Source organism: Paramormyrops kingsleyae, chromosome 9 (assembly GCF_048594095.1).
Source record: "Paramormyrops kingsleyae isolate MSU_618 chromosome 9, PKINGS_0.4, whole genome shotgun sequence".
Taxonomy (NCBI): domain Eukaryota; kingdom Metazoa; phylum Chordata; class Actinopteri; order Osteoglossiformes; family Mormyridae; genus Paramormyrops; species Paramormyrops kingsleyae.
Window position 1 is genome coordinate 32,099,094 of NC_132805.1, and position 27,200 is coordinate 32,126,293.

A 27,200-nucleotide genomic window follows, 5' to 3' on the forward strand; every position below is an offset into this window, starting at 1 on the left:
AGCTGAGGGAATTCTCCACGCCCGTCACAGATAGCCCGGAGTGCCAGCACACCTTCCGTCTGTTTCACCTGCCGCTTCCGTTTTATCCGCACGCTTCGTTAAACGTGCGCAAAATAGGGAGTCGCTGAGAGGAGGCCGATAATGTAAGCTGCATAGCTGTTGGCGTAATCACAGGCCGCGCCGTCAGCGGTGTTCCGTCCACCCTGCCCCCCCACCCCCCCTTACATGCAGCTCAGCGTGGTTTAATAAAGCCATCTCAGTACTACACTCAAAGGGTCATCAGCCGAACCTGCGAACTTTCGCTCGGAGTTTAGGACTCGAAACGGGTTTGCTTTTTTGTTTAAATGAAAAACAGGACTAATCAAAAACAAACGTATTTATGTAGTTGACTGCTCCCGTGATTTTGTGAATAAACACTAAGTTACAATGCCGAGCACTTGGGGAAGGGGGGTGAATGGGTAATAAATCAGCTTGCTGACAAAAACAGCGGGAGTTGAGCAGACTGGAGCGTCTGCCTGCCTGCAGTACATTTGCAAGCGCGAGCTCTGTTATTCTGCTCTGTTATTCTGCTCCAGATCTGGCCAGATGGGATCAGAGCAACCGATTCCATCGCCATGGTAACGCTAAACGTCCGCCGGCGTCATTACCGGCTGACCCAGACAGCGCGCCACGTCTTACCGGTTTGGCACCGCGTCCGGGGGAATAGCTGGCTAACGGCTGAGCTTGAAACTTTTTTTTTTTCCCTTTCGGCACAGGGAGGTATCCGACCAGGAAAGCGCGAATGTCGACAATATATCAATGCATCTGCATGCGCACGATGAAAAAAGAAAATGCTCCGCAGACATCTCCGGCGGCCCGGGATCAATCCCCCCCTTCACCTTGCACCTTTGAAATATGTGACAGAGAGGCTATTCTCACAAGGCCTTTTGCTGGCTGAATTGCAGTAGCTTATGGGCACTGGGCAGTTGGATGTTTAGTGGGGTTAACCTGCCAGGAATGGTTTGGAGACTGATGCCTGCCTGCACAAACGCTAAAGTTCTGGAAAACAGAAAAAACGGCGCTGGACAGTCAGCCGCTATGGGTTTGTCAGGGATATGGGAAATATTCATGTCGGATCACATGGTCATTGCAGAATATACAGTATAGAGGAAATGACACAGAAATAAGATACTTTTAAATTGTGAAAATATATATCTGGAAGATAGTAATTTTGCTGAATAAAACAAAAACTAAAACGACTGAATTCGCAAAAAAAATAAAATAAGATCACACGGAGAATTCTAAATACGGTCGAGGATTAATTAGCTGAGCATTTACAGTTTTTCTGGACATGTGAGCTATTAAGTCGTCCCAACAGAGCTGTCAGAAAGCGGCGCATCTGTAAGAATGCGCCTTACTGATTACTGCGTTTATACCTTTAGTCACATGACGTGATGCAGCCAATCCCTCGCAGCAACAAGTCTTATCGTCCCATACATTCCTTGTACTGAATATTTGCTCATAAAAAAAAAGCCGGGAGAAAACAGGAAACATATTTGGCAACCCTCTGCAGGACTGTCTTCCGTACCCACACAAACATTTTTTAAACAATCATTCAAATAAAAGCAAAATTCAGTCATATATTATCATCCCCCTGCCACACATCTGAAGTTGGTAGGAAACATTAGGGACGTATTTAGAAACATTTTGCAGACAGTTTTTTTTCTTATTTTTTTATTTTTTCCTTTCTCTCCCCCATGTCAGTGACAGGGGGAAGTAATCCTATACACAGGCTGCTATTGTGAAATGGGAGACCATCCTCCTTCACTGGCAGAGACCAGATGCACCTCACTCTCTATCCTAATCTGTAAACGACTTAAAGGAGCCTTATCTCTGGGCTCTTCTGCTTCATTTCATGCTTGATTTACTTTAATTTGTCTGATAGGGCACAAGGATTTGGAAATGGCCCATCTTTCGGCGGAAAATGTTCTGATTTTACTCTGGCATTGTTATGTGGTTTTTTTTTTACTTTCTCTCTCCGTCTCTCTCTCTCTCTCTCTCTCTCTCCCAGTCTCTCTTTCTCTCTCCCTCCTTTTTTTCCATGCCGAGGAGGAATCTCGCACCGGTGCAGCAGTCTGTTTGAGTGCATTTTAGATTCACGCTAACGCAGCAGAAAACGGGCCCCTCCGCGCGGCGCGGGCACGATTCTCCCCGCGATGGGCGACACCGACCCTGGAGAGACGTCCGCTTTCCGATCGTCGTGGTGAGCGAGCGCCTCGGACCGCGAAGATCTTATGTTTAAGTTAAGAGAGAACTGGCCCTCCGGTTTACAGGGTGTGCGTGAGCGACGGGGGCTGTGATAAAGCACCAAACCACACCCCCCCCCCCCCGTCACACGTATAAACGGAAGATGAGAGCGAGCAGTATGGGCTCCTAGCACTTTGTAAGCCCCCTCCCCACCACTAAATACACCCCCTTCCTCTTTTTTGTGAATGGCTACAAAAGCAGTGAGCTGTGATTACAGCAGACATATCTCTCTGCAGACAAACAATGCTCCACTCCTCTGGGTCCTCCCCCATGATCGAGGCGGGACTCACGGAGGCCCAGGTTGACCCACCATAAATGCGCTCATGTTTCACTGTGATGCAATTAATTGCTGCGGTCACCCCCCCCCCCCCCCCCCACACACACAAACTATAGCTAATGAAAATCAATGTTATCGTGAAGGTGAAAATCAATGTTATCATTTTTATAAACTAATTACAGAAATAATAATCACAACAATAATAAAAAAGATCAAAATACTACCAGTAAACTAACATTGTTATATCAATAAATTATCTTGATTGTGTTAAAAACAAGGTCAAAGCCACCGATTGAAAAAAAAAAAAACATTTAGCTCACAGATATTTATCCCTCTGAAAGTGAGGGATATGGTGAGCATTTAGGCAGTGGGACGGCAGGATATTTTACGTCCATAAATGTAAACAGAGCTGTACGCTGCCATCCTGCTGGATAAGTGACGTTGTGACACTCATTCTCTCCTGTTCACTTAGGGTTGAAGTTGCAAATAAATTTGTCTCTCTGTCGTGAGCCGCTGAAGGTCCTTTTCCTTGTAGATTACAGTCATATGCGTTCAAACTCACACACACGCACGCACACACACACACACACACACACACACAAGCACACTAACACACAGACACAGAACCCAAAATAAGAGGGGGAAAACAGCTAGCATTGAAATTCATCTCACGAGCTGAATTTCCTTAACTGCAGGCCTGTGAGCAGTGATAGACAGAGCGATGATCCGCCACTGCGTCTTTATCCATGCCTCGCTTTAATTAACGCCAGCTTGTTTGTTGAATAGATGATTAATATGCCAATGAAAATTGCATAATTGAATACTGCAATACTCTCACAATCAGGAAGGAACATGCAGTTTTAATAACTGATTATTAATAATATTGCTATATTACTATTACTAGTGCTGCGACTATTACAGCCACAGATGTTAGGTATGTTAATCTATCAAACAAGATTCCCCCCCCGAGCAGTGCCAGATAAACACAGTTCTGGAGTTCACTTTAAGTACGATACGGTCTTGTTATATCGATGGTCTCAGAGATGTGTTTACTTTCATATGTTGAGGGCTAGCGGGAGAGGGGAGAAAAGGGGGGGTAGGTTTATGTATGGTGGGGGTTAAGATCAAGCCATACAACCCACCTGCCAAAAGTCCCTGCCTCCCCTTCCCTCTGGCAACCCATATGGAACAGTCTGTCTGTGACAAAAGTGCATGTTTTGGGGTTCCATTGCCTCCCTCCCTTTGCTGAACTTTGGCTCTGTTTTGCAAACGGAAGAGATTACTGGTCTTATCAGTACGACGGCACGCAGTCGCTCTGTCACTCCCGTATTCGCGCTTATTAAAAATAAAATGAGTGGATTTCATCAGAGGGAATTTGTTACATTTTATGTTGTCATGAAGATTATATTTTCTGATATATTAAATTATATATATATATTCCTTAGAAGCACGCCATGTGCGGCAGCGAGATTATCGCCGTGATAACATATCTGCATCGCAGGGAGGCTGACACCTGCCATTAGTGTCCTGAGTTTGGCCGATATCAGATCGCATTCAACCCGCCCATTCGAACCCCTGTCTCGTTTACATTTGTTGCCAGCTGTAAATTCATTTGAAGTCAGCAAGTTTTAATAGCATTATGTTTCTGACACTTTTCATAGCCAATTTCAATAATAGTAATCAGCAGAACTGAGAAAGAAATCTTTACCTTGTGTGTAATTCATGATGTCACACCAATTATAAAAAAAAGGTCATAAAACATCTATCTATCTATCTATCTATCATTTTCCATATTTCAACTTTTGTGATTTGTTTCATTCTCTAAGATTGTTTATTCACTTGTTGAGTGCTCTAAGATGACATATTTTCTGATAAAGTTAATAATGATACTTCAAAACCACTGAATAATAATAATTTACTAATTGAATGTATCCAAGGACAATGCAATATTTGTTTTAAGAATGCTGGAGAACAATACTAAATATGCACAATAATCTGTTATTTTGACATTGTGGGGACCATTTTTTCTGTCCCCAAAAGGGGAAACAAAATTTTTTTAAAATCTGCGAATGCAATCAAAAAACTAAAAAATGCCGAAAGTCTTTTGTGTTGTTACTAATAGTTAATGGTTAGGGCTGGGTAGGCGTTAAGCTTCATTGTTGGGGTTAGGGTTTTTCTCACAGAAATGAATGGAGAGTCCCCACAAACACATGAATACAAATATGTGAATGCAATCAAAAAACTAAAAATGCCAAAAGTCTTGTATTTTGTTTGGTTACTTATGGTTAAGGTTAGGGCTGGGTAGGGGTTAAGGTTTTCATGTTGGGATTAGAGTTTTCCCCATAGAAATGAATGGAGAGTCACCATAAAGATATAATTACAAACCTATGTGTGTGTATGTGTGTGTGTGTGTGTTTCTCTCTCTCTCTGTGTATGTGTGTGTCTCTCTGTGTCTGTGTGTCTGTGTCTGGGTGTGTCTGTCTGTGTGTGTCTGTGTGCAAGTGTCTGTGTGTGTCTCTGTGTGTGTGTGCACGTCTGTGCATGTGTCTGTGTGTCTGTCTGTGTGTGCATGTGTGTCTGTGTGTGCGTGTGAATAACCACAAGAGATAGGGGTGACTCCGGTGATTGTGATTCCAAAAACATTTTAATTTACAGGTTTTTATAGTTTGATATCTTTGACATCTGTTTTTTTGGAATTACCGGTTTTCCTTTAAAATAACATGTATTTTGCATTCAGTTACAAATATTTCTCCCGTTAATATTTAATCTGAATTTCTGAAAACCTCAAATGAAATAAACAAATTATGCAGTTTAACATGGTTGAGCAGGCAACAGAAACATTCTATTCTCAAGCACAAGTCCTTAAATCTGTTTAAAGGAGGCTAAAGAAAATGTACATCCCCTACTTCCAACATTTATGTAAGATCGCAGAAGATTACTCAAGATCAGCTGAGACCTTTGCAGTGATAAAACGCCTCTACTGCCTGTGGAAACATCCTCTTTGCTTTGAGTGGGGAGATTTATGTTCTGCCACTGAAATGTTTAACATCATAGGACTTGTTGAAGACAACAATGGTTAAAAATAATGACTAACTGGACTCTAAATGGTTTGTTTTATGCTATTATGACTGGGCGTCGATGAGAGTGTCTCCAAAGCCCTGGATCAGGCATTTCATCAGAATGGTCCCAGAATGGTCCCAGTCACACCTTGGAGGTGAGTCTGAGGCTCGAAGCTTCTGAAGGACTCGCCTAACTTCCTGATATTTCCAATCCAATTTAAGCAGTGCAGCCGCAATGGTCTCGGCACCACTGTCCCCATCTCTGCTTTCTAAGACTCTCCGTGCTAAAGGCTTGAGGGGCTCAATCAATGACGCTTTGATCTCGGCTGGAACTATAATTATTTAACATTGTTACAAGGATTTCTCTAATCCATCCTACCATTAAATCCCTTCTACACCCTCATCTTCTGAAGGATAATCTGCATCTGTGCACTCTGTTTGTCTCTGTAACTCATTTCTGCAGCCCAAACCCCCCCCCCACCCCGACATGGACATAAAATTATTACTCTATTCGGTTGCCACACCAAACTTTGCAGGTATCAAAGTAAGATTAAGTTGAGGCACATGGGAAAAAAATTCTACCTCCTCTCCTGTTTGCCATGGGAGCACTGCCTGTCGGATTTTGGGTGGAGGGCACCTAGGGTGGCACACACCCCCAAAGAAATGGGCCCCTACCGTTCAGCAGCATATTATGGGGTTATTCTGTGCCTGAAATCACATGAGCGCTAGCAGCTCTCGGTAACCTTGGAAACCACTGTGATTGCCATTGCCAATACTCAATAGTCAATATTCAGCTACAAATTACCTTTATATTAAGTTAAATAAGTTTATATTAAGTTCAAACCACAGAAAACGGTGACCCTCACCTGTTTTATATATAAATGGATGGATCGAAGCAATATGAAATGTCCAATGAATACATTTTCTAACAATTATAAAACTATTAGTGAATAATTATAGTATATAAAGTATATATGACTGTCTTTTGGAAAATCAGTTGGACAATGGATGGATGGATGGAAGCTACAGTTTTAATGTTTCTCCAGCTGCTTCTTCGTTATTCACGTGTCCCGCATGCAGATAAACTGGGATGAACCCAGTGTCAGCCTCGGACGCACCGAGCGAGCAGGGGAGGCTAAGGCCTGGGCTGCCATCGATCGTTCGGTGACTCGCGGACAAAGCCCGGTGTCCTGTCGCTGACACGCGCATCTGTGCTCCGCGGCGATATAAATAGCGCCCCGGCGAAGGCAAACATTTGTCGAGGTGCCCACCGAAGTGCCGCGGCCATCTGGTACGCAGATTCACCTGGCACGGCGTGCGGGCATTAAACCTTAAACGGTCGTTGTCCTACGTGGCCGGAGGGGGCAATGGGGAGGAAGGCAGGGTGGAGAAGGCTGGAGCAGCACCATCTAGGTTAGTCATCCGGAGGAGCGTGGCGTTTGGTGCCCGTGATGATGAAGGAGGACTTTCATGCCGGGCATCGGGACCAGCCTGGGATTTAGGCTTCTCTGGCCGGCGGGCTGCCCTAGGATGCCCGTGCCCACCTGGCACAGAAGGACGGGCATCGCTGGCGCCTCCAAACTCCTGTTTCGTCCTGTCCTTAGGGCGCAATGTGGATGGAGGTGAAGGACCAGGAGACGATGCATGGTGAGGGTTACTTTCAGTTTATCCTTAATCTCGCCCCAAAGTTTCTACAGAAGTCACCCCCCTTCAGTGTGGCACAAACTTATAGAAGTTAACTGGAACAGCTGAAGTGTAATTTGATTCTGCTATTACTGTATGTCCAGAAAGCTCATGTCCTCAATCTGTGTACTCCTTTACTTTCTTGCTTTACTCCGCTGCCTTGGATCAAAGTCACAAATAATCTCATTATCAGAAAGCAGAATCAATGAACTCTGTAAACCAATAATACTGATACCCACTCTCTGCTCAGACCGATAAGCCACTTTGGTACGCCGCACACTGTACGAGCACGGAAAGTATTTCCTACACTAGCCAGGCGTGAAAACACACACAGCTAAGAAGAACTACTCAGCAAATCCGTTCGGCCCTGGAGCGGAGCCCCGTGGGTGTGTGCTATTACAGTAAGATATTGTGAATATTGATATTTTGCTAACATCACATTTAGAAATTGATTGCAAGCACGCATGAAGGGTCCACACACAAGACAACATGAGTGGTACAGAATTTGCTGACAGAAATGAATTATGGGTATTCCCACATCCACAATGGGAATGAATGGATGCCCGTGGTCTGGCACGGTAAATCCATAGGGTCATCATGTGGCCACAAAGCAAAACCTGACTGTTAACCTTGTGTCGACCGTTCCCTCTGTCACCAGACAGCAGCTGGGCGTGGTCACAGTCGACAGGGTCCTTGCGTCAGACTGTGGATATCGCCTGCAAGAAATCCTGCCCTCACAACAAATGAATCAAATAAAAATGAGCCAACATTTGTTGTGTGGCTCAGTGGCATAAGATTCTGTGCCTATAATCACATGTGTGCTGGTTCAAATCCCATGGAAGGCAGAGTGATTTCACCACTGGGCCCTTGGGTAAGGCCCCTAACCCACAACTGCTCCAGCAGTACGGCATTGTCTAAAACGGGTGAGCCCACACGTCCCGGTTAGGTGTTAGGTTCGACACAGTTGCCCTGCCTGTGCCGGTAGTCTCAGGGAGAGATTAAGAATTATCAGTTTAAGATTGTAATCGCCCTGGCTGAAAGCGTAGATAGAAAATAAAAAAAAGACTGAATACAGATGAATATGAAGCACTTGAGTATTTGAAAAGAGATGAAAGGGTTAGAGAGTTAAACTAAATAAATTTGCTTATAATCATCATGTGCTGGAAGTCAAGGCATTTAAGGTATTCACATTTGATTGCTTGATTCTCCACTTAATTCAGAATATAACCAGTCTCTGATCTGACTTCCCCAACAGAAAAGGAAAAATTTATAAAAGAAATCGGCCTTTCATATGAGATATGATGTAAAACTGAATGATGTCATTACATGCAGTGATTAACTAGAGCCTCCGGTACAATTGCTGCGAAAACAATGACACAGTGCAACACCCTGAAATGTGGAGAATGACGATTCCTAGCGGACATGGGTGGTGCGAGTGTTCATTAACATATCACTCTCCTGGTGCATTCTGGGAATACAGCATTTATTCTCAAACAGATAGCACATGCACATGTAAGGAGCTTACAGACCGAATATTTGTACTGGTACTGGGAGAAGACTTCCCCCCCAGGATGGAAATAGAATACGGACTTGGGAAGTTCAGACATTTTCATGTGTTTGGATCTAGAGCTCAGGTGAGACGGTATGAGCGTTTAACTAATTTAAATATTTTAAGATAATTATTAATATTACTTCCATCCATACATACATTTTCTGAAACCGCTTGTCCTATTCAAGGTTGCGGGGGGTCCAGAGTCTATCCCAGAGGCCACAGACGCAAGGCAGGGAACAACCCAGGAAGGGGCACCGACCCATCACAGGGCACAAGGCAGGGAACAACCCAGGAAGGGGTGTCAACCCATCACAGGGCACAAGGCAGGGAACAACCCAGGAAGGGGCACCGACCCATCACAGGGCACACTCACACATTACAAATACTTATTATTAAAATGTATATATTCAAAAATTACCCAAAACAGTGTATATTTTTGAGACAGCAGTCTCAAGGGAAGTGTTCAGGGGCCCAACCGTAATACCACTTCACCCCCTATGGGATTTGAATCAATGACCTTCTGTTTACCAGTACAGCATCCCAACCCAGTTGAACCACACACCGCCCCTGTTTGTGACACCAAAGACAGCTACAATATTTCATGGTGAAATGGTCCTTTAAATCGCCACTGTGCACACAAAAACACTTTTCTCTAACACCTTCACTTGCAACAGACGAACCAGCATTGTAATGATAATACGCAACATTTTCAAATTATTCAGAGAGATCATTCTGTGGCAAAGACTGTCTTGTTACCCACAATGCAACACTCCTTTGAGCCTTCTTAATTTGCATTCTTACGGGTGAGCACAGATCGTAATTAGAGTCACTCACACAGCTCATATCCACTCCTTAAAAGTGGTGTTTTTAAGCTCAACCCCCCCCCCCCCGTCCAAAAAAAAAGACCTCACGAAATGTGACGCCTATTTATGTCACTGCCCCAAAGTTCCTCCGCTGACCCCCCGAGTCCCGTCTGCAGACTGATCACAGTGATGGTTTATTACAGTTGTCCAAACATCCTTATCTTTACCCAGTAACACTCATTTCCTTCCCAAGATTTAAATGCAAATGTGAAATTTAATGATAAATGTATTATCTGATACCACTGATAATACTGATTCACTGTCACTATAAAATACAGAACCCGGGGGGCTACCAACAGAACTTGGCCAAAATCCAGTGTACAAAACGTCTACACCTGCAAGAAATTCACGAGGTTGCACAAATTAAAACGAGTCATACTTTGTGCGTCCAGCAATGTGCCTGTAATGGCCAACAGTAATTGCCATGTTACTATCTGTCTAGATATATTATCCATCGTTTGATGAAGTGACTTTTATAAGGGGAGGAGGAGCAGATAAAACTGTTTTTAAAAAGCCTTAGAGAAAAGCAGGGGGAAAATCTGCAAGGCAAAATGAGATTCTTCAAGAAGAAAAGATAAACACGATTTTTATTATAAGCTTCTGTTGGGCACGCAGTCAGTGTTCAAGCACACACACAATAAGCTTAACAACAGAGGAGCAATTTAATCCATTCCATTCAAACCGGGTAACTAAACTTCTAATTCAACAGTGATAATAACTTCATTTAAGCCTCCCTTAAGGGTCCGCTTCATATTTTGTTAGGAAACAGTTTTGTCAAACTTGAGATCCCCGTTAGAGTACAAAGTCGCGGACGATGCCTTGAGTTTAGGGTTTAAGCGGGAGGCGTCCTGTTTCTCGTTCGACTCTGCCAGGATAGGCTGACCTCGAGTGACACCGTTAACACCTGCCGCTGCATCATCGTCATCGTGATGCCCGATTCGTCCGTCACGCCTCTCTGTGATGAGCGGCGCCTTAGACACCCTTCCTCCTGCCAGCAAGGGCCAACTTACCTCTCAGACACCAAAGGCTTTACCTTCTGTAGCTCTCACGATGTGTCAAGGATATCTGAAGATGCCCTATTATTGGGGGGCGACGAATTCCCCAGATCCCTGATGTATTAATTTAAAACATGTCGTAATCAACCCCTGACAAGTGATTACAGGCGGCTAACTAATGAGCTAAACGTCGTCGAGGAGAGCGTACTGTCACCCGAAAACGAGTGCGTATCCTGATAGCGCATCGACTGCAGAGTCTGGCAGCTCCAGCTTCCGGTGCTGAGCGCTCAGTAATTGAGAGCAGAGTCAGCCACTATGTCACCTCGTAAACCATTCAGCACTGCTTCCTGTTGTGGCGTAAAGGACCACAGTCAAACTCAGAGCTTCCTCTGGTCGCTGATTACAGTACTGTACATCTTATTAATAATGCATTAGGTTTTTATTTACCTTTCAACAAAGGCACAGGCAATAATTAACGGTAACCTTTTGGGTATTGATATGGCATCTACATTGTAGTGTCCCTGACCTTTACTTCTGGCACTTTTTAAGGGCTTCTCTCACATTGGAGGACAGTGACTACAAGCCAGTGGCTGATATACGACTGTACAGCGAGCACTGTAACATTACTATGAGGGTTCACAACACTATGGGCTCTGGGCACTATGACATCACTACAGGGGCCCAGAACACTATGACATCACTACCGGGGTTCAGAACACTACAATATTACTACAAGGGCTCTGGGCACTGTGACAACACCACAGGGGTCCAGCACACTGTGGCACCATTACCGAGGCTCAGGACACTGACATCGTTACAGAGGCTCAGGACACTATGACATCACTACAGGGGCCCAGGGCACGGTAACATCACTACAGGGGCTCAGGACACTATGACGTCATTTACAGGGGCCCAGGGCACTGTGACATCACTACAGGGGCTCAGGACACTATGACATCACTACAGGGGCCCAGGGCACGGTAACATCACTACAGGGGCTCAGGACACTATGACATCACTACAGGGGCCCAGGGCACGGTAACATCACTACAGGGGCTCAGGACACTATGACGTCATTTACAGGGGCCCAGGGCACTGTGACATCACTACAGGGGCTCAGGACACTATGACGTCATTTACAGGGGCCCAGGGCACGGTAACATCACTACAGGGGCTCAGGACACTATGACGTCATTTACAGGGGCCCAGGGCACTGTGACATCACTACAGGGGCTCAGGACACAGTGACATCACTATTCTGCCTTCTGATTTTCAGAGGTAAACTTACTTGGTCCGTCCCAGTCCTCAGGTCCGAGAGGAGGCTGTCGGGCTTTATCATTTTGTCCATCACCGTCGGACTCTCCAGCCTCCCTACTGACATCCTCTTCGCCTGAGGGAAAGAATGCGGGGGTTAGGGGAGGCACAGTGGTATAGCAGCAGAGAATTCTGGGAGGCAGATATGCTTCACTGCAGCAACGTTCAAAATACAACATAAACAGTCGCGAAACATGATCTATAGATTTAAAACCCTTTATATATTTCAATTTATCTACAAGTTTCTGATTTCATCATCCAGCATTCGAACACAAAAAATGGTGAAAATTCTAACACGTTTCGTCCACCCCACATCAAAGTCTGCTGGCAAACGCCAAACGTGGTCTCCAGTGTTAATATCCTTAAGGACTGCCAGGTTGTATCACACATCTGGGGCCTTAAACTGATTACCTAATTGTGTTGGCGAAGCACAACCTTCGACTAACTGCACAATGTGAATTCTGTTATCTGATTGCGCTTGCAGAAGCCAAATCGATAAGGGGGCAATCGGCAAGGCACGCATGTCTGTCCACGGTTTTTGGATCAGAAGGGGGTCACGGGGATGCTCCGGGGGGGGGGCAGGGGGGGGGACTGGAATGGCGATAATCAAGTTCAAGGCTTATTCAAGCCTTGGGTCTTGCTGAGGGACTTTCTTTAAAAATAGTCAGAGTTTGATGGGTAGAAAAATCATTGGAATGTAAACAATGTGACAGGAAGAGGAGCACAGATAGGATCATCATGACCATTGCCTGCTTTAAGGTTAAAGTTTCGCTCAGTCTTTCCTGAAATTTTCCCCAGCATGTGACTGTTATGATCACCTCCATGACTCAAAAACACATACACAGCTAGCTGTAAGCCACAAGTCACGTAACACGGCCGGCACCAGGACGGTGGTCAGGAAACACGGGTCCGGGGGCCGCTACCTTTCACAGCTGTGGCTCTCCCGCCCCCCCCCTTCCTGGCTGCAGGCCTGCGTAGGGATATTCTTCTGATTCGCACTTTGGTCCACTTTGGCAACCCTGCGAACCGGGCGTGTTTTCTGGTTGGCGATGTGCGGATTGCCGCGTGGCGACAGGGAGCTCGGTCCGACCCACCGACCCTCAATTGTGCCGATTCTGCCTGCTAAACACGGACCATCCATAATAATAACAATTATATCTCCACCATCGATGCCAAACATTGACGACATAATCTGTGTCTGAAAACTGATATATGTAATTACCTGCCTAAATGAGAAAAAAAACATAATGATCTGGAATACTAAAGTAGTACAAAAGAAGATGATTTGATGAAGGGAATGATGATCTTGTGTGGAAAATTATCAGGACTGCATAAAGTAAGTGAAACACTGAAGCGTAGGATAGGGAATGTGCTCAAAGGTGAATGATGATCATACATCAAACAGAGCAGAGAATATTACCCATAATGCACCCTATTAGGCAGACCAATAGGCTGCAGCCCTAAGAGCGCAGTGTATTAAACGGCACTCTGGAGGAGCCGAACTCCGTACCGGCGTTTCCTGAAGCAGAACGTCAGGATTACACACTTTTTCCGGAAGTGTCTCCTCGAAGGGGCCTGACAGGAATGGTTTCAGACGCCTCGCCTTCTGAATCACCGCACGTCTAGACGCACGGACGTGCGCTGGACGGGACAGAGGATGAAGACGTCCAAGCAGGGGGTGTATAAACGCGGATAGGAACTCCCCCTAAGAGCCCCGGGGTCGTTAAAAGCGCAAAGTGGCCCCCACATGTCTCCAGGCCAGACAGACATCCACACATTGTGGGGCACTTCCTGACAGATTCAGTTCCTTCCTCAACCTCCCCCAAATCCATCCTCACCTCCAGACCAACTCTCTCTCTCCCTCTCTCTTTCTCTCTCTCTCTCCTTAAAGACATGGTTCACTTCAAAAGACGGACACTGACGCTGTGAAGAGGACATGTGCTTCCTGTCTCATCAAAAAAAAAAAAAAAAAACACGGAAACTGAGGGAAGTGAACACTGCTGTCCTAGTTACAGTACATGAGGTCACTGTGACCCAGTTTTCCACGTATGAGTGTCTGGTCGGGTTACTGCACCCCCCCACCCCCGCACTGCAGTGATGGGGAGCACATACACTAAATTCCCCTACCGCTCTATTAATTGCTGGATTTCGAGAGCCTCGTTAACACACGAGGCTGATATCATGACAGCTGTAACAAAGGCAAATACCAACAGTTACTTCCAAAGTACCAAATTTAAAGAAGAGAGCGCGATAACATTAAGGCTCTACCTTGATCTCAGGCGTACATGTTAAGCCCTGTAACGAAACGTATTGGAACTGTTTAATTACAGCTCAGGAAATGAAGCTACAAGATGATTCCTTAATTAAGCAGTGATTAAGGATTTTCTGCCGTCTATCTAGCACGGTTCGCAATGCATTTTAAAGACGATCGCATGCGCGGCCCCACGAGGAACAATGTCACTGCTGAAGTTCCTTCAGAGGGGCTTCGTCGGGAAGCCGAAACAATGCTATCAGCTCCAGGTCGGCGTTTCTGTGATATTTTTAGAAATATCTCCCTGCCATCAGTATGATCTTGATCTGTGAGGATCATTCAGGAATCTCTCTAATGTAATCTCACTTTGAACTACGATCTCTTTGCTTCAGTTACACTGAGAAGCTGTAATTCAGAGCTTATTATGCTATATATTTAATACTGTGTCTATCGCTAATCTTGTTACATACTGTACACCTGGTTAGAATAGTTTGTATAGAGTTATATTATAAAACTTCCTTATATGTTGACCTTTATTTAACGCTTATTGCCTTGTTTGTAAGATTCCTGGAGCAAATATCAAGTCAGATTCCTTGTAAGTGTAACTCTAGAGATTCTGATCTACAGTGAGTCTTCACTGAGTCACTTGACATTCTAGTAGCCTGGGGTCTAAGCACAGGGTCAGCTGTCCGTTCAGCACCCCTGGGGCATTTTTCTGTGGGGGGGTGGGGTGGTTTAAGAGCCTTGCTTGGGTACCCATCTAAGCTGTGGTTACTCTGCCCACCCCCCACCCTCCAGCGTGGATGGAGGTCTGGCAGCAGGTTCACAAGAAGGGTCGGCAGGTGTAGAAGCCCGTCGTATTGAGGCTCCAATCAGAGGCCTCCCCACCTGCCTGATCACGGTTAATAATCTCATAGGCGATGCACACAAACAGCTCCTCCAGCAAGGTAGGGGCAAAGTCATATTGGCTCCCCCCCCCCCCCCCCCCCCAGCATTGTCTCCATGAAGAAAGCCCTCAGGAAACGTTTATCCTGCACATGCGACTTCAAGGAACATGCATCCCCTAATCACAAAGATCACAAAGAGAAATTGGCTCAGGGTTCCGTAAGTTACCCCCAGTATCATTTTATTTCTGCAGAGCACCCCAGTTTAACAGGTCGACTGGGAATCTACATCCTCGGCGTCCCAAAGGGGAATCCGGAATGTGTCATGTCTGGAAGAGCATCATGGTGTCCTATCACCTTGGTTTTATCTCCGCCGGTTTACATAAGCTGACCTTTCAATGGTTTATCAAGTGGATCAAGCGGCTAATGAACCGATCGGCATTAAAGGCGAAACGACGGGGATGCATGCCGGTCGGCTGGACGGATCAGGAGGGTAATCTTTCCCGAGAAATGCCTTTGAAGGATGACCCGTCTCCCATAATCTCGCGGATACAGAGTGACGACAAACTCTATCCTCATGTAACACGACTCGGCGTCTCTCTTTCATGGAGCCGCAGACCACGTCTTAAATACGACTTCTACGCAAATGTGATGTTAAGCCTCACATGTGCCAAGCCATGTTGTTTTTTGAAAAAATAGTTCCCCTTTTACATCATCACAGACTAGAAGTACGTTGGGGTAAAAAAAAAAAATGCCAGGATCTTTGTATTCTTACACCATCCATGTGAACTGTCTTTCTTCAGAGTCCAACCTTCTACATCATGATCAATCTTCCTCAGCTGCTTATCCAGGAGAGGGTAGCGGCAATTCTCGAACCTATCCCAGGAGGCACTGGGAGCCTCTGTGCCACCTTCTAGGACTCAGTAACCACTTTATTAGGTATACAAAGAGGTGGATAGTTCAGGTCCAGAAAGTAAAAATCCAGACCAAGGATTTGTTGCAACCAACCAGCCAAGTATGAAGAGTCACAGTCACAAAGTACTCAACTGGTTGGTTGAAACAAAATCTTGGTCTGGATTATTACTTTTTTGACCTGAACAATCCACTTGTGGGTACACCTTAACGCTTCTGCATCTAGGGTTTACAGACAATGGTGTGATGAACAAAAAAACACATCCAGCCAAAAGCAGTTCTCTTCCTGAAAAAACACCCCGATAATGAGAGAGGTCAAAGGAGAATGTCCAGACTTGTTAAAGCTAACAGGAAGGCCACAAGTGCAAAAATAACAGCTCTGGAGAACACTAGCATGCAGACAGGCATCTCTAATCAGACAAGTCATCAAAACTTGACGGAAGCAAAAGGAGGTTCTACCCAGTACCAGGTAGGAGAACTTACAAAATGGATCCCCCTTAGCCTCCTGCTAACTAAAGCTCTGTCGCAAACAAACCATTGCCGCTATTAAAAGCTAAAGGGCCTTATAGATTACAGAGATCCTCCCTGACAAGGACAAGGAGACGAAGCGGGGAAAACCGCATTTTCTCATCACCGGCGAAAAGGAAACCAGTCTCAAATGGTACGGTCCGCTCCCACAAGAACAGCATATGCGGTTATTAACTCTGGGCAGATCTGCCCTAAGAGGAGAACAAGCGCAATCATTTCAGGACAAACGCAGGACATCAACCGTTTTCATTCCAGACCCGTGATGTTTCACAGCTGCGAAGGAGAAGAAGACGCCTAAGATCCCATCGCTAGCGATTTGCGAAAAATATCCACAGAAATGCTGGATCCAGGTTCTGGGGGCGCAGGGGGGTGGTCGGCAAAAACCGCGTGACTGTCTCTTTAAAGGCATGCAAGAAAGCCCACAAACAGCCCCCATTACAGAATCTGGCAGCCGTTCCCTCTGTCGGCAGCCGGTTATCTTGCTCCGGTTTGGTCTTGGAGCATGTAGATCTGGCCCAGTTAGATTGTCATACTTAACAAACATTAATGATTAATTTCCTCCACTGAGTTAAATGGGGCTAAAGGGACATCTCGATTCATCTTATCACGCCGCAAATTAGCATTTCCCATATTCTCCGCATAACTTTGCATTAAAATTCCACATTTGCCATTCCGAAGGCCGCCTTCCGTGCCGAAATATTGAGAAGATCCGCCTGCACACGAGAGCTCCCTCCTTGCCTCATTGTGGGGGAAAAAAGGCCGTCGTAATTAATTGGTCCACTCTGTAGTTATTGCCGGCAAGTTACCAGCTTTTACAATATCAATTATTTATTGAGGGAATATTCCGGAAAAGGTCAGCGTGCATTCACACGAGACACCATAATTACAGCTTATTCTGGTCATTTTCAGTAATAGTAAGAATGACCCAGCTGGTGAACGGTTAATCACAAGCTGCTTCGGATGAATCTATTAACCGCATACTGCTTGGTGAGTAACTGTGCCTTAGTCAGTCATAGTTTGTGAGAGTTACCAGCACAAATAAATAAACATAATTTGTTCCTCTTTTCTACATTATACCACAGCAGTAAAGCACGGATTGTGGTCGTATCCAAAATCCTGGATATTTTTGGAAGAGAAAAACACTAATTTGTGAGAAGTGATTATGCAACAGCTTAGAGCTTAATTTAGAAGTAACTGCTAGGTGAGCGACATTCTGCACACTACACCTACAGAAAGTAACATTTATTTTTTTTAAAATAAACTTTTTACAAACTTCCTTTTTTGTTTTTTCCAACTTCTACTAAAGCAAAAGCATGATTTACAAAAACTATATTTCTGGAGTAGATGCCACTCTGTAAATGAAAGCGATCACTCACGAAATTATGGCACGGGAACGTGACAACGGGCTGTAAATAGCCGCTGTGAAACACGAGGCCTCTGCGCATCCACCAGACACCAGGCAGCCTCTATAAATGCGACGTGGGGGGAGGGGGGGGCAGGTTTACGGGTGTCGGAGAGCGGGGTAGAACGAGGTCACGCCTTGAAGAACTTCACTGGAGTCTCGCCTGAAGTCAAAATACTCTGTTTCAACTTTCAGAGTTTTATCGTTGTTTGCACAGAGTACAATGAAACAAGAACGGCAGTAAAGAACAAGGGCTAATAAACAAGTGTCCCCTGTCGACCTACACGGCATACGCAGCTGAAAGATGGGTGGATGGATGGATGGAATAAACAAATAACAACAAATAACAGTACAGAGGAACCTTCAAACAAGTTAATTTTACTAATAAACAATGACGCCAGACTTTAAATTAAACCATTCCTCTCGCAGAATAGGTGCACAACAACCAACATGGAGGAAGCAAGAAAGTCTGACGGATATTGTCAAGCACCAAGGCCTGTAGGGTGACATCTGCCTCTTTCCCGACATCCCAGGTGGCATGAGATCAGGCGTGCATCGCCAAGGTCTCACGGGCTACGTAGCCGGACTGCGTGGCCGGCCCCCTCGCAGGTACTCGCAGCGACGATCCAAGGAGCGTTTTCAAGTGAGGCTAAGGAGAGCAGCTGAGACTTCGGTGACATTCAACTTCTCGACCTTTGTGCTTTTTAAGCGGCTTTGCTCCTTCGCCGTACCGCGATCAAAGTTAATAGGCGCTTCATATGTTAATGAAAATTGGTGCCGCTCTTTGTGTTCCGCCCGCTTTTTAATACCTATTATAGGCCGAAACTTTTAATAGAGGCTTTAGGCCCTCCTGACAAGCCCATTTCGGTGAGTGACTACACAGATACAAGGCTAAGCTAAGACAGGGGACTTGGCCGGCGGTTCCCGCAGAGACGCCTCGCATAGGAGGGAGGAAGCGGCAGCAGATTAAGGCGGCGGGATGAGTGACTCCTTTAAAACCTGCGTCCGACTCAACACCGGGCTAATTACGGCACGCCATCGAAATCTGAGAGGGTTTAGTTCATCAAGGGCATTCCCCTCTCCTGCCTCACATTTGGGAGAAAAACATGAATAAAACCGTTTATCGCAGACAAATTGTACTGCATTCAATTCACACCGCTTCTGTGTGAATGTGGCAGGTTTAAGCCACTCAGAAGACCAGTTAAATTACTTGGTAAGAGGCATAATAGTGGAATGAGGGTATTCATGAATACACCTGATGACTGTGTCTGACCGTTATGGAAAGACAACAAAATGTGAAGAGAAGAGCACTTTCGTATTTTGAGAGACTCAGCTGAGACGGTTTAAGTAGAAAATCTTACAAGGTTTTGTGCCCAAAGGGGAAAGATTAAGATTAAGATTCGTTTTAATGCAACACTTTGATTATACTTTTTAAAACAGTTTGTTACTCAAAAACCGGCAGTTTTGCTTCATTCGCAGACATTAATAACTTTAATGTAACTAACACGACAGCTTGCTAAACTTCAGCGACTGCTGCGACAGTCCAATGGGAACAATTACAGGCACAAGAAATTCCCTGAAGATCCATAATGCTCCTGTGTTCACTCTCACCCAGCTCACTCCCAGAGAAGTCACCCAGCTCTCACCCAGCTCACTCCCAGTGAAGTCACCCAGCTCTCATGCAGCTCACTCCCAGTGAAGTCACCCAGCTCACTCCCAGAGAGGTCACCCAGGTCTCACCCAGCTCACTCCCAGTGAAGTCACCCAGCTCACTCCCAGAGAGGTCACCCAGGTCTCACACAGCTCACTCCCAGTGAGAGCATATCAAATCGGATACCTCTGTGACACACCTGCTCAATGTTTCTGCTCTGGCTAATCGTTCAAGGAACTGCAAAAATGTTTAACTGTAGCTATAGGGTTCCCCTAGCACTGCCCTGTAGGGGTCAAAGGTTAGAATCTCTGCAACATAGAAGCACAGAGATGGTACCAGTCAGTGCCCACAAGCGGGAATGATTAGCATGATAAATGTCACTGTCATATGACATATTCGAATCAATAAATTAATTAAATGTACTGGACCGAATACAACATGCTGTTCTGTGACCATCAGGTCTGAACACATTTCATTTTCTGTAAAAATTAAGAAGACCTATACAATTGACGCCATTTTGTTTGGATGCAGCCAAATCTAGATTTATGTAATGATGTTTTTTTTTAATCCCTCTCCTGAAGAACAAAAGAAAAATTATTATTATGCAGAGAAAACATGAAAAAGAAAACAATTTCTTTTAGTGAAATCCCCCAAGCTAATAGTTTCAACTTTCAAAGTGTAAAAAATATATATATATTTTTTTCAAGATGGGGCTAGGGGAACTGAAAGAGTAAATTGTTTAATTTAAAATTAAAATTCATAGCATTTGACTGCTGGTGCAGCTGGAAACACCTTGTGTAGGCAAATCGGGGGGTTATGACAAATGACATTTCTTTCATCTGTGCATCCAGAGCGAGACTCTGATGAGTTTTGTGTTCTTGTATACGATTTGACCAAATTGAAACAACAAAAAAGGTATAAATAATTGAACTAGAATTCAAACAAATGCTGCGGCTTTGGTCGGGCTGGGTGTTCATTGTTATTATGCAGCATCTCTCCCTGTAAGCCAAGGAGAAGCAGGTGCTGTCAGCTCTCTGTGGCCAAACTGCCCCACGCTGCTACAGGAGAGGCAGTGACAGGGCAGGGCCAGGGCCTCAAAAACGAACAGGACGCGAGCAAACAACATCACACAGTTAAAAAACTACGCCTTTTTGTTTCAGCTAGCTGTGTGATGGGATGAAGGTGGAGTCGGGGGCCCGGTGAAATCGCACCTGACATGTGAGAAATCTCACAGTGATCATTTCACGCAAAATGGCCGTAAGGTAGAGGAGTGAAAGCAGGATGTGAGGCAGGATGATGTGGAGAAGTTTCGCTTTTCTTTTTTGAGGGTCACCTTTGCTGCAGAAGAACTCCATGTCTTCACAGTTCAGGTTCTCGGGTTCGAAGTCGCCGGAGAAGTTCTCCTCTGTGGAGAACTCGTCCTTCGCCACCAGCTCGTTCCCCTCCGACACACATTCCTCCTCTTCATCCTCGAGGCCGTCATCCAGCGGCCCTAGCGACAGAGGCACGTTTCTGTTCAAGGGCCATTTTGGGGGACCGAACAGGCGAAACACGGGCAGGACGCGTTAAACAAACATGCTAAACGAACAGAGAATAGACAGCTATGGCTATGAAGCAACTACTGCATGATTGCTCTGGGATAAACTGGCACAGCAATGCATGGAAGTACTTTGCTTTTGGGGAAATTTCAGCTTGTGGGAACAGAGTCAGGGGAGTTAGCACCAGCTGAAGGCTATAAAGAACCCGCCTCCTTCCTCTCCTTTCCACACACACACACACACACACACACCGGCCCATTTCCTGTTTTTCTTCCCTGCACACTTTGCTCAATAAATCTCTCTTGCAGCACAATGTAGACAAAAGCCTCCTGTTTTACCCCTCAATGAGTACTGCAAAACAATAAAATGCCAAAATAACATCGATGTTGTGATAGCTGGGACGAAGAGACTGTGCTTAATTACCCCTTTACACTCTGCATTTTACAGTTTCACACAGTTAAAAACGCCACACGTTTCTTTGGCTTATAATATATTTTACGCACCATTTTCCTCTGTAATCAGCTCGGCAATTTACAGTACTTAATATATGCATATTTTCTTAACTCTTCGACTATGAAGTGTTTGGTATCTGAAACTGTCACTTTATATAAATCGTTCTTCACCAAGAATGGGATTAGTTGTCTTTCGGGTTGTAACTCAGAAGAGGATGAATGTAGAAATTTGTGGTTCTGGTACCAGAAGGTCTGCTGCTACTGTGGCTCTGAAGAGCTACGTACTCTAAACTGGTTTCTGTACTTAAATGGGAAAATGGGAAATTTTCCAGCCAAACAAATATCTAGAAATACAAAGGATTTTCTCTCTGTAACACTGTACAAGCTAAGCAAGGATACTACAATAGAATATCCTGCTTGTGGAAGAGCTTACAATATTTAAACACAACATGATTTGCATATTTCTGGATTTACTAGGGGAGACCAGAGATAATTCTTGAATGGGGTCAGTTGTTCAACGGACTTTTAACTCACTTTTAAAAACATCTAATCCCAGCTATTTGTCCTTCTACTTCTGCTAACTTAAGACGTCTACCAGAATCAATTCAACAGCTGTCCTCAGCCTCCCCTATAATGGATCCGTACCTGGTGACTTTAATCGCTGAATGTCAGATGCTTCGATAAGGAAGATGTTGGTGTTCTCTTTTAACATTGCTTTCAACAAAGGTAACCACAGCTGCAATAGACTGTAAACCACGGCCTTCAAACTGCGAAGCTCAGGCTTCCTCTGGATACTTTTGACATCTTGGGCGATGCCTGAAATGATGTTACCGGCACGGATGTCCCCCTTTTCCCAGTATCTGAAACTCCAAACTAACTGAGTTCCTCACCGAGTGGAGCAACAGAACACGAGGTGGAAAGAAAATGCGTTTATTAATTTGTTAGCCTTATCACAGGGTACAATGTTGATTTTTCATTTACATTCCATAGCTGCAGGTAATACAACGCTGCAATCTTAAAGGAGACATTTTTCCGTGTGATTAATTTTTTTCCCCTCTGTGCAACATTATTTCTTTAAATCTAAATGATTTTGGAGTTTTGCTTGTAGCTGTACATCTTTTTTTTTCGCATTTGCATATTACCACTTGCTTCAATCAAGCAAACTACACCCTGGATGGTATTAGTTTCAAATAAAAAAAATTCACCTGCACATGAATGACATTTAAACGGTGCCTTTCCCTGCATCTTCTCCCCAAAAAGAAAATAACATTATTTTGTCGTCACCTTAAAAAATTTTAAGGCTGTTATCTGATCTGAGCTAAGGAGACACTCCCCAAAACACCTACTACTTCCACAATCAAGATAATGAATAATCACAATATCTCGATTCCCTCTGAGGTGGGGGTCCCCTGCCCAGCTCCCTCCAGTCCTTACAGGTGGATATTTATCTATTTCGTGCTGTCATTGCGGGAGCCAGGCCACAAAATGTATTCTCAGAGACCTATCGCTGTATTCTCCTGTAAGGAATCCTTCACAAAGCCACTGTTTCAGCTCACAAACGGTGCTGTGCACGCTTCCTCCTGTCTCCCTTTATTCCTGTGCGGGCTGGCGGATGGGTGCGGGGGGGGGGGTCATAAAGGACCCCCCCCCACCACCACCATTTCCACGCCATGTTCATTCCTTTCATTAGTCTTATAAATTACTCCTTTGTAGCAAGCCAACAGCGGCTGGAGCTCCGTAACATGAAAGGAATTAGTACGCGGATCTCTAATCGAGGCTGCAGTGGGGGGGGGGGGAGCTTTAAATGAGTACAACTTTATAGTTTCGTGTTTTATATATATAAATCTGATGCCTCGTATCACCATTCATGCTACTGAGCATCTTCTGCTGCTTAAAACGACGTCTCGGGATAAGGATCGAACTATTAAATTAGCTCGCCCAAGCCGGTCTAAAAAGCCGGCCTTCTGACACAACTAAGGATGTGTTCTGGGCAAGCGTACACGAGCTTGTACGCGGCGCGCTAACCGGATACGGGGAGGCGGAGCCAATAGCCACTAATCTACTGTGTTCGCTTTAACGAACCTGCTGGAACCTAACGGCAAACAATGCGATTTGTTATGAGCCGCCGAGAGGCATAAATAATGCATGAAGACGTTACAGAAAGAGAAAAAAAACTGGGACGAAAAAGCGCAGTTTTGATGGAGAGTTCCTGGGTCCTGTGTAGATTACTTAAAGTTTGATCCCCCTTCCATATGTTTAGTTTATTATACAAAATTCATTGCATGAAGAGACCTGAAATAATTTGAGACAGCAAAGATAAGAATAATGACTTTCTAAACGACTCGCGCCGCACTCCTAACTCATTTTCTGATAGTGCTGGCCCTGCTATATTTAGTTGTGTACTGTTTAAAACCCCGTCACATTCACTACGGCCCGTGAACACCGGTGCCTTTCTGTGGGGCGGGTGACAAACGGCCCGTGGGATATCTCACCCATGTGCCCTGTTATCGTGTCTTCTCCAAGTCAGGGGGTGTCACTTTGATTTCCCGCTTTTGTGTGATGCGATCCAAAAAAGCCATCCGCCGTATAAGAAAAGCAAAAAAAAAAAAAAACAAGGTATAATGAGGTGGGGGGGCTTCTGCATCTTGTTGTACGACGGCCAACATCACGGCGGCCCCTCTGCCAACGTAGACGCATCTGCCCGACGGACATTTGCGGCGGATCTGCTGGTGCATCCATCTGCAGGCCTGAGAGGGCCAGAGAGCCAGGCCAGTGCCAAGCCGGCATCGCTAAGCGCTCACCGGAGAGGAGGAACCAACCTGAGGCCTGCTGAACGGACGGGGGCAGGCCCGGGACAGAAAGGGCGTACTCCTGCTTAATAGAGGGGTGATCATGAGGTTGCTAGGGAGGAAGGCCTGAATAAAACCCAGGCCACAAGCCTAAGTTGAGAGATGTATCGAACCTTCACATGCTAAGACTGAGTTGGTATAGAGGAACTTTGCTGTCGAACTAACGTTTGCTTACCTGCAACTTCAACGCGAAAGATGTATACGGCTATGTGACAGATTTGCTTACATGAATAAGGAAATTGAAAAAAACCAAGAACAGAAAAAATCCCGTATTAAGAGAGATTAGGCTAATACTCAAGCTAGTACAGTATCTAATACTCAAGCTAGTACAGTATCTAATACTCAAGCTAGTACAGTATCTAATTTAGAAAGTTTAGGACCAAGCTGGAATTCTACTGCTGTATCACACTGAGAGGGATTGGCTTCAGACCATGAGAGGCTTCAAGAGAGGTTAGGACAGCAAAAACTGAAAAGTTGGAGATAAAATCAGACATTAGTTGAGGATCCACAGAGAGTTTAAAGTTAAACTGAGATGTTAGTACAGTTATAAACTATGAAAATACTGCCTACCTAAAGAGAGAGAGGTTAAAGAGGTTAGCTTAGCATTTAGCTAAGAGGCGAGAGTAAGTTAGTACCATGCGTCTAAGAATGTGTCAAAGGAGCACATGTCTCCAGTGGCAGAGGTCAGCATCAGACAGAGAGCAGTATGGGGGCTGGGCCCAGCCGCACGCCCCTCAAGCCGAGCCCGTTTGTGCCGAACGCGGGTCCCGATAGCTTCAGAGCTAGGGCACACAGCCCGGCTCTGTCCGAGTGCTAATTCGGCAACCAGTGCTAACAGTGGCCCCGTGTGGCCCCCTCGTCCCGGAGCAGCTTTTGTCCACGCAGTGCCCTGAGTCTAGGGGCGGCGTAACGCGGGGGAAAGTCAGGACGATTCCAAGGGCCCCTGAGTGACAGGGGGCCTAGAAAATCTGGAAAATAACTGGATTTGTCTGGACTGGGGCGCCCAAAATCTCGAGCTAGACAGGGATCGGCAGTGGCAGAGCTAAACTACAACGGGGGGGGTAGGAGATGTTGTAATACAGGAGGGGGACCGGCTCACAAGAAGGGGACGGCCGACAGACCCCTCAAAAACAGAGCTGCCAAGAGGCACAATGTTCTCAGTACAAAAATAACAAATAAAGAGATGAACATGCTGATTTGCAGTGCAGTTTACCTGGGACTTCCCAGGGAAATGTGAAAAACTGCATTTGTGCGTAGAATAAGGAATAGAGGAAAGACAAACAAATATGCAAGTGTGATGTGAATGCTGCAGTTTCTATGGCTCCCGTTTCACCCGTCTGCGGTGTGGGAAGCAACAGTGCCCATTATCAGCGGGCTACACAGTGTGATGTCCGGATCACAAACGGAGCCTTCTCTACGGCTCCTAATTAGAGGTGAGGTAATTGAATCTGACAGAACAAAGCGCCACATCTCTATGAGCATGGAAATCATTTTGCTCCCACCTATGCGCTTTTTAATCTTGCCGCCCATTGAAAATGTGACCAAGCTGGCCCGTGGATGAAACGCAGCACCTGAGCCTACGCGGGGACACGGGCCGGCGCGTGTGCCTCGCGGGCTCTGCTCCCGCTCCCTGCCAACCTTTGCCGGCTCCGTCTGCCGCGAGCCCGGGCGCCTTGCTGTGTCAAGAGAACAAAAAAAGGGGATTTAGCTGCTGCTGCACGAAGGATGTGTAAAATTCCACATATAATCTACCTGCTCGACCGGACAACCTCCTCAGACTGATACTTATGGAGCTCCAGAGCCGTTTATCATAGCAAAATCTAAAATAAAAGAGAAATGTGTCCAGTGGTTGCGGATGGGTCTACTGCAATATTATGTATACATAAGAGTTATTTTGCTATTTGTTTAACCAGCTGGGCCAGTTGCAAATATTTCACAACCAGAAATGGCTCAAATTAAGATGGAAGCTCTAGGGACACGCTCTGGGATGGGTGAAGACACGGGGACGTTCGTTTGGGTGACATATAAAAGATTTACAGACGAAGAGAACGAGAAGGAGAGGTACATTGTTGGTTTGCTACAAGGCAAGGGGCCCAATCATTGCTGCCACCCACGTGACTGTTGTAATGACCTTTGCGATGGAGAGAGCGCAGGCATCTTGTGGGTTACAGGCCAAAAAAATGTTTTTAAATCATTCATCGGTGCCATAAAAACATCCCAACGGTGGAATTAGCATTAGCGTAGCGCACTGCACATACATCGGAACACATCAAACATTTATCTGACACAAAGGAAGGCGCCGTTAAGTTTCCTGTGTTGTGTGGCACACTAGAAACAAAGTCGCAAGCCAATCGTGAGTTGTATGTTTCGTATATTTGAATTGTTTTTGAGGTTTGGGTGCTGGCGCGCAGAGCCAGATGGGAAGGCTTCCGTGGAGCCCGATGTTCTCCAGGCGTTAATAGGCAGTGGTATTGTTTAACTTGATTTTCCAGTCGCTAAGCAATGTAATTCCGGTGATTAGAAATGGCCGCTTTCCTAAATCCAGGGGCCCTTACAATCAACCATCAACAAACAGCTTTGAAACACGATGCAGAAATCCAAAAAACAGCCTATAATTTGCGGCTGTGATCACAATTTATTTATTTATTTATTTTCCAGGGGAAAAAAATTATTCAGAAACAGCCTCATTGGATGGACAAACCAC

At 45.3% G+C, this 27,200-nt stretch overlaps 1 protein-coding gene across 4 annotated transcripts in view; it reads right to left on the reverse strand.

Moving 5' to 3' along the window:
- Nucleotides 1–27,200, reverse strand: part of zfpm2a (zinc finger protein, FOG family member 2a) — a 119,051-nt gene that overhangs the window by 65,657 nt on the left and 26,194 nt on the right. For 2 of the 4 annotated variants that reach the window (XM_023811283.2, XM_023811295.2), the window contains exons 2-3: nt 20,991–21,149; nt 12,004–12,105 (exon numbers count right to left, since the gene is read on the reverse strand). In XM_023811283.2, coding sequence (XP_023667051.1) covers nt 12,004–12,105; nt 20,991–21,149 — 261 coding nt within the window. The remainder of the gene's footprint in view (nt 1–12,003; nt 12,106–20,990; nt 21,150–27,200) is intronic. The other 2 variants (XM_023811305.2, XM_023811288.2) reach the window with 1 other exon arrangement.